This window comes from Miscanthus floridulus, chromosome 9 (genome assembly GCF_019320115.1).
Source record: "Miscanthus floridulus cultivar M001 chromosome 9, ASM1932011v1, whole genome shotgun sequence".
Classification (NCBI taxonomy): domain Eukaryota; kingdom Viridiplantae; phylum Streptophyta; class Magnoliopsida; order Poales; family Poaceae; genus Miscanthus; species Miscanthus floridulus.
Window position 1 is genome coordinate 119,057,028 of NC_089588.1, and position 7,538 is coordinate 119,064,565.

At 42.0% G+C, this 7,538-nt stretch overlaps 1 protein-coding gene across 3 annotated transcripts; it reads right to left on the minus strand.

Moving 5' to 3' along the window:
- Nucleotides 1–311: 311 nt before the first annotated feature.
- On the minus strand, nucleotides 312–4,530 carry LOC136482775 (disease resistance protein RGA5-like). 3 transcript variants are annotated; one of them, XM_066479977.1, is made up of 5 exons: nucleotides 4,396–4,530; nucleotides 4,178–4,304; nucleotides 2,978–3,980; nucleotides 754–2,722; nucleotides 312–584 (listed from the first exon to the last, which is right to left on the minus strand). In XM_066479977.1, the coding sequence occupies exons 3-4, from the start codon at nucleotides 3,799–3,801 to the stop codon at nucleotides 790–792; spliced, it is 2,757 nt and encodes a 918-aa protein (XP_066336074.1). In that variant the 5' UTR covers nucleotides 3,802–3,980; nucleotides 4,178–4,304; nucleotides 4,396–4,530; the 3' UTR covers nucleotides 312–584; nucleotides 754–789. The 3 variants fall into 3 exon arrangements, with proteins under 3 accessions (XP_066336074.1, XP_066336075.1, XP_066336076.1); XM_066479979.1 differs by lacking the exon at nucleotides 312–584 and having other exon boundaries at nucleotides 855–997; nucleotides 1,162–2,722; XM_066479978.1 differs by lacking the exon at nucleotides 4,178–4,304 and having other exon boundaries at nucleotides 4,396–4,516.
- Nucleotides 4,531–7,538: the final 3,008 nt, after the last annotated feature.

Below are 7,538 nucleotides of genomic sequence, written 5' to 3' on the forward strand. Positions count from 1 at the left end.
AGTCACTAAACCTGGTTGTTGTAACTGAAAATGTGAGTTCGATGCATTTAGGAGTAGGACTGTCCCATTTCTCTCTGGCTCTACTACTATCTTATGTGGTATTGCCGTACTGGTACATCACATTGAAAAGGCCGGCGAGGCCTAGGGGGTCAGTCAAACAAGCCCTAAAGAGAGGTCATCTATTCATTGAAGCAAACATTTTAAACTCTAGGTGACTATATATATAGTACAGATTATGTAGTGACTATATATCGAGTACCGTTGTTGGCAGCATATATAGTGCAAAAAAAAAAAAAAACTCCCCCTGTTCATGACACGCAGCAAAGTTTCCAAATATATTCGGTTAATGGAGTATATGTAATCAATATCTCCAAAATGCCTTTACAATACATGAAATTAAAGGGAAAACCGGAAAAGGAACAGAGCTCCACCACTTGCTTGACCACACAGCTTGTGCCGCTCCTCCGTGTACACCAACACAGCGTGGCTGGGGCGGGAGGACACACCAACACAGCCGGCCCTGAGGCGCGGCTGCTTGTAGACGAGCGCATGCGTTGTTCTCGTGCACATCAAAAGAAGACCAGCTGTAGAATATATAATTTGCACCAATTACAGGCTATACTCAGAACAAAGAACTGCTACGATACGGGAAAAAAAACATGCATGCAGCGAACAAGTCATGAATGCACTAATTAACAGCAGTAGGAGATGCATGCATTCTGTACAAAAAAAAAGGAGTGATCGAGTACGTACATGCATTCAGTAAGGGACACGTAGAATCCAATCCAATCAATCAACGTAAACATAATAATTAACGGAAGGGTGGTTGGGGTTGTCATCCGCCTCTTGCCTTAGCTTCTCTTTCACTTTCATTTCCATCTCCTCGTCGATCTTTTCATTTCCTCGATAAAGACGGACAGACACACTCCGAAGGGACGGGAGGTGGTCCAAGGCCAGGTCATCGGTACTAAATTCCCCTTTAGCAAAATCATGCAGGCTGATACAGAATACAAATTCTTCAAGCCTGGGCATAGCTCCTCGTGGGAACATAGACGGCACAGTTTGAAAACAAAAAAATTTGCACACTCTTGCACATGGGAAGGCATCAGGGCCAACCATGAACCTTCCCAGCACTTGTATGTTGTTACCGGACACACTCACTTGCAGAATACGAAGAGCCTGCAGCATCCCGAGGACTTGGATGTCCTCCCTTCGCACCTGGGCCAACCATATCTGGAGGGAGGATAGGAGGAGAAGCGATCCAGGATTGATCCATGTGGGCAACGAACTAGTTTGTCCAATACGAAGATAGGACAGGTTGCCTAGGGACTCCAGCGAGCCTTCAAGATTCAGTACCATCTCTCTTGAGGATACTACTAGATGTCGGATGTTTTGCAGTTTACCTAGGGACTCCATTAAAGCTTTGCAAATGCCCTCATTATGACATCCTGCTTCCTTGTCCAATTTTAGCTCGACAGTAAGGATCCTCAGTTGCGTCAGATGGCCTAGCTCTTCTGCAATGTGCGCAGAATCAATTGCACACCATAACTCTTCTAAGGATGTTAGATTCCTCAATCCATTTGGCAGAAGTATAAGGATATTAAGTTTCAGGCACATCAGTCGTCTTAGCCCAACAATACTCGATGGCAATTTTTGTATACGAGTTCCCCACAAGTTCAACGTCTGTAAAAACTGTAGCTTCCCTATCTCTAATGGGAGCTCACCAGCATATGTAGTTTTTTTTAGACCAAGATACCTCAGGTGAAATAAGTACCCAACAAAACTCAAATTTGGAAGGTCCTCAAGGTTGCAGTCTTCTAGATCCAATACACGAAGAAGATGATAACATTCAATGGATGGCATTGAATTAATTATAACACCATTGAAGATAGAAAGTGACCTTAGTTTTGGCATGTCCATTGTAGGCCAAGTAGCATTGTGGAGGGACAACCTGTGAACCTTGCTTCCCCAAGAAGGTGTGTTCTGCTTGGCATCACCTAATATACTTGCAACAAAATTTTCTTCTCTTGACAGGGAACAAATGAGATCAAGCACCATATCATGGACATGGCAAGCCGAAGGCATACCATCCACACCCATGTGTGCTGGCTGGATCAGGCTTCTATTTAGAAGCTCATAGAAGTAACTCAGTCCAAGCTCAAATAAACTTTGGCCCCCTTCTCCAGGTGGAACAAAATCTTCAGCTATCCACCTCCATATCAGCCGCCAACTGTTAATCTCATAGTCTTCTGGAAATACACTTAAGTATAATAAGCAGGTCTTCAGATGAGCTGGTAGATCAAAATAGCTAAGAGATAATATCTTCCTCATATTTTCCATATCAGGATTGCTTCCAAGCCCCGAACCAATAGAGTCACAATACTCATACCAATCTTTTATATTTCTAACCTTATTTGCTAACAAACCTGATGTGGTAATGATAGCTAATGGCACACCTCCACATTTCTTAATTATTTTTGCACATACTTCCACAAATTGTTTGGGACACTTGCCTTCAGAGCCAAATATTCTCCCGTAGAATAATTCTTGAGAACTCTCATAGGGAAGGGGTTCCATGTTATAAGAACAACCAACTTTCATGGCAACATCATGCTTGCGGGTAGTTATGACTATTTTGCTTCCCAAGCTATTGTCATACAGAGCATATCTTATAACGTCCCATGGTTGTAGGTCCCATAGGTCATCTATAACAATGAAGTACCTATATATGCACATGGAAATGAATGAGTCATATAGTTTCATGAAAAATACGTAATAACTCATTCAAGATGACACGAATTGTTGGATAGAGGGAAAAACATTCTAAAATACTATCCAGGGATTAGATAAGAACAAAAAGAAATGAAAACTAAAATACTAAATTTTGTAATAGATTCAATCTGCAGGTTATATATTTCTCAAATGATTGTTCAACTTGTAAAATAAATTAAAAGGCTCTAAGTAAGAATATGACTACCTCTTATCCTTGAGGAACTCTCGAAGTTCATCGATTAGCTGCCTTTCATTCAATATTGTCAAATTTAATTCGGTAGTGTAACGTTGCTTGTCCAGATCAATAAGAATGTCCTTTAAGACTATTTTCAAGTCTGGATTCCGGCCAACAGGAACAAAAGCCTTGAAACGGACATCCTGACTAAGATTCTCATACACAGCTTTAGCAAGAGTAGTCTTGCCTAACCCACCAAACCCAACAATAGAGACTATCTTCGTCTCCTTGTCTTCCGCTACTGATGTCAGCATTTTTATGACCTTATCCCTTGGCTCTTCGATCCCAACAAGCTGTGACACTTTTGTGTAGAGAGCAGAGAGGCGTGGGTCAATACTTGTTGTGGCAGCAGGCTTGGCGACAAGATTATCGATCCTGTACCTGGCATGCCGCTCTGTCATCTGCTGAAGTTGCTTAGTGATTTCTTCCATAGCGCACGAAATTTCACGGCGAGCCTTGCCCTTGCGGAACAGGCCCCCCATCTTCTTCATGGCGCGTTTGAGTCTGCTCAGATCAGCCTGGTCATGGCCATCGACACGCACGAGGAAGCTGTCCAGTATATCTTCAATATCATAGGAAGCCTCCCTAACCTCGCGTGCCCAGATCTTGACCTGGTCGTCGAGCTGGTTCCATGGCACTGCCGCCACCTTGCGGAGGGCGGCGTGCATGCACTCGAGCTCCCGGGAGAGGGACTGGACTTTCACCCTGACGCCCTTCTGGAGCTTGTACTCGTCCTTGAGCAGCTCCAGCAGCTTGGAGGGGAGCAAGCCCAACGCACCCGTGACCAAGTCCATACTCAGGGGCTCACAAGATGTTTAACCAATCACTATATTATGCTGGCAATTTGATAGGTTGCAAAGTTGTAGTGTGTTATGGGGATGCAAGTCACCAAGTGCTTGTAGAGTTCTCTTGTGTGTTCCAGTTGCTATCCCCCTCCGCTTGTTTCTTTTCTTCAGTGCAACAACAGATCAAACTGAAACAAGTAAACGAAATTGAATGTTTGACCGATCCGAAAAAAAGACTAAGGACAAATGTTTATAGTTCAACAACAAAGACTTGAACCTAATTAATAAAATTTGTTCAGCTAAGTAAGATGTTCCTGTTTCAGCTCAAAGTAGAAACATACTTTGGAGTTAGGAGTGTTCTCCAAAAGAAAAAGCTTCAACTCACCAAGGTGGCCGTGGGAGGAGCTGGAGATGAGTTGCATCGATGGTCGGCTAAGACATGGAGCACGACCAGCTTGTTATGCTGCACTATGGCCAGGGATAAGAGCGGCCGAGATAATAAAGACTTGAACCTAAAATTTGTTCGAAGCTAAGTAAGACGTTTCTGTTTCAACTGAATATGGTAAGTATTTTTTCCAAATGATGAGAAATGCATCTACTCACCACGGTTTAGAGCCCACCAAGCAGGCTGCGGCCAGCGATCCAGACAGAGGACTTGCGTCGATGTGTGCCTGACACGAAGAGCGCACGCGCCGGCTGAAAACACAAAGGGCATGCACTCCCTGGTTCCTATGCAAGCATCCTCATTACTCTCGCTTTTTTTAATATATACATAATAAAGAGACCTTTTCTATTTGCAGGATGCTAAATGGCTGGAGGCGGAGCATTGGAGGGCGAAGGCAGTGGCCGGCAGCTGATTCGATTCTTCCACTCTATAATTGATCGATGCTGCAGCTGTGTTTAGTGCAGTCCCGCAGGACGAAGCATTCTGTACCAAGATTCGCAACTGACGCTTAGTATTCGGTTCACCTGTTCATTCAAATAATAATGTCAGGAATGCATGGTAGTATAGCAAGAAATATCTGAGTATATATATTCGGTTCGCTCTCATCCTGGCGCCGTATGAATCGTCTGACTTCCTGCTCGCTCTGCGTCTCAGCTCCCGGACCCGGTGGCCTTTCCTCGGGCCCTCTCCACTGCCGCGCCATGGTCTCGTTTATGGGCTCTAAACCTCGGTGAGTGAAGCACGTTCAGTTGAAAAGTACTGGCCTAGACTTTTTTTTATGTGAAACATTGTTTCATATAAACCTATTATTTCCAGTTTTTTCTGCCTCTGTGAAGAGGTCTGAGTTAATCAATGATTACAGAGACAAGTGAGAATGTCTGCCTCTGTAAATCCAAAAAAAAAAGGAAAAAATCAGCTACCACCTTCGTGGAAAAATCTAACCATTGGAAAATTTATAATTTGGATATTGTTGAGTGCTGGAGGGGATAACTGGTTGGTCTTCATTGCTATAACTTTATGCCCTTGAGGAGGAAAATTTAACCTTAGGAAAACCTGATTTTTGTATCTGAAACGTATATTTATAATTAAGACAGTACGAATGCTATATAATGACATTATTGGTGAACTTGTAACTCCTTAAAACGACGGGCATCTAGGCAAACCTGACTGAACCACAAGATTATTCAATTTGCCCAGGATAAAAAAACCCAAAATTCTTAAAATCTCATCCAAACACCCTAGGTTTCTAGAGAATTCTAATATACAAGCACGTAATCCAAAAATACACCAGAGATTATTTTTACCCAGAATACGGATTCTAGAATCCCATGCGGATGGGGCCTTCAATATATCGTTAGTAGGAGTATTTTATTCCTTGGCATCATTTTTTGTTAATTGCTGTCGGAGTGTCGGGGCCCCTAGATGGTTAGATTGTCAGAATGCTTTGGGGCCTATAGCTGTTGGATTCTCCTAGTACTTGTGCACGTGGTAGTGGTAGTGGTAGTGGTCTCCAAGTGGTTTCCTTCATTCATCGGGCCCCACAAACTTTGAGCTTCGTTTCTATCAAGTCGGTAATATTTTTTTTTAAAAGCCAAAACATTAAAATGGGGTTTATTCGTCCTTTTTTTTTTTAGAAAAACAACATCAACATTGAAATGGGATTCGTTAATAATTCCCATTCTATGAATACGTTTAATTATCCCAAATCTTCAACAATGTTGTAAGTTTAATTATCCCAAATCTTCTATGATTAAGTTAGTAACTTTTGAAGAGGAAGACGTTCCATATGCTCTAGCTGTTATTAACCTTAAGAATGCTCAAAATCAATACTAGTCTAGACTTGGCATTGGGATACTTGGCAAAATATAAGTTTAATCTAGAATAGGTCCACTGGAAGGTGCTAAAAAAAGATATTGATGAAGCACCAAAAGAATCATCATGTCACTTATAAGAATTATGAATTATTCGATTCCCAATTCTCTTGAGTATTATAAGAAAGTGCACAAATAGATTATACCTACTCTTACAGAAAATGACATTTCCATTGAAAGCTCCAAACATAATTAGTATTAAGATGAGTTCAATTAGTGGCATGTTTAAGAATGAATACGACAGGCCATGTGGCTTAAGAGATATTATCCCCAAAAAATTGAGTATTGACATACTGTTACAGGTCTACAGTTGAGTTGCAGTATTATTTTGAGTAACAACACATCAAATGATAATGCCAAGCACATTGATTAAATATTATGTTGTGAAAGAAAGAACCCAGAATCAATTCATTAAGCTTGAGAAAATAAGACTAAACTGATGCTAGCATATTTGATTATTTGAGGCTTGACACTTATCCCATTTATGAGCGTGCAAATCGGTTTGGATTTTTAGTGCAGAGTCTCTAACTTGATTCCTGGATAGAGGGCCATATAATTAACTCCCAATAAGTAATAAGCGTTCTAACAAGGCATTGCAGTGAACTATGGGTAATGGGGTCCCAGTGGCGATTAAATGTTGCTGACAACGCATTGGTCTAGTCTTGCTGTAGTACTGAGTGTGAACATAAGTATTAGGTGAACATTAGTTGTATAAGTGCATTAGCCGTTCGATCAAGTGGGAGAATGTTGGAACGTGATCTCAGGCTAATTCCAAGATTAGTAAATAGTTAATCTTTTGTCCACCTGTGATACATGCAATCAAACACGACTCATTCAACATGCAAGCCGTGATCGGTTGGCAGCACTCAGAGATCCTTTGGACTCGGCCCCCTTACCCACAGCGCATCTACAAATAACAGAGGGCGCCCCTAGCGTCCTCAACCACGTGAAACTCTCACTAATCTGATCGCTTAGGCGCCGGATGGTTTTAGGATCGTCCGTATCCACGTCCTTCACCTGCAGGGGTTCCCAAACCCTTAGCCGGTGAATCTGCATCATCTACGCCGACTCCAACACCTGAAGAGGTTCTAATGGATGCACCTAATTCAGGTCTGTCATTAGATTAAGTTTTCCGCACTTAATTATGTTTTATTTCGTGATCATGTTTTAGATGATGTTTTAGACCATGTTTTATTAGCTGACGACGTTGTTCTCCATTAATTCCTTGTCACTTACACTGAACTCAAGCTCCTCGAGGTTTGGCGTAACAAAGGCTGGTACTACTCTACAGTCATCTTTCTTCCTACTACCAATGGCCATAACTTTAGATATATGGCAGATAGTAGCCGAAGCACTCGAATCCTTGTTGGCTACAAACTGGACCTTTGAATGAGGCAACACCCAGGATCTCAACTTCTGGAAGCAGGCAT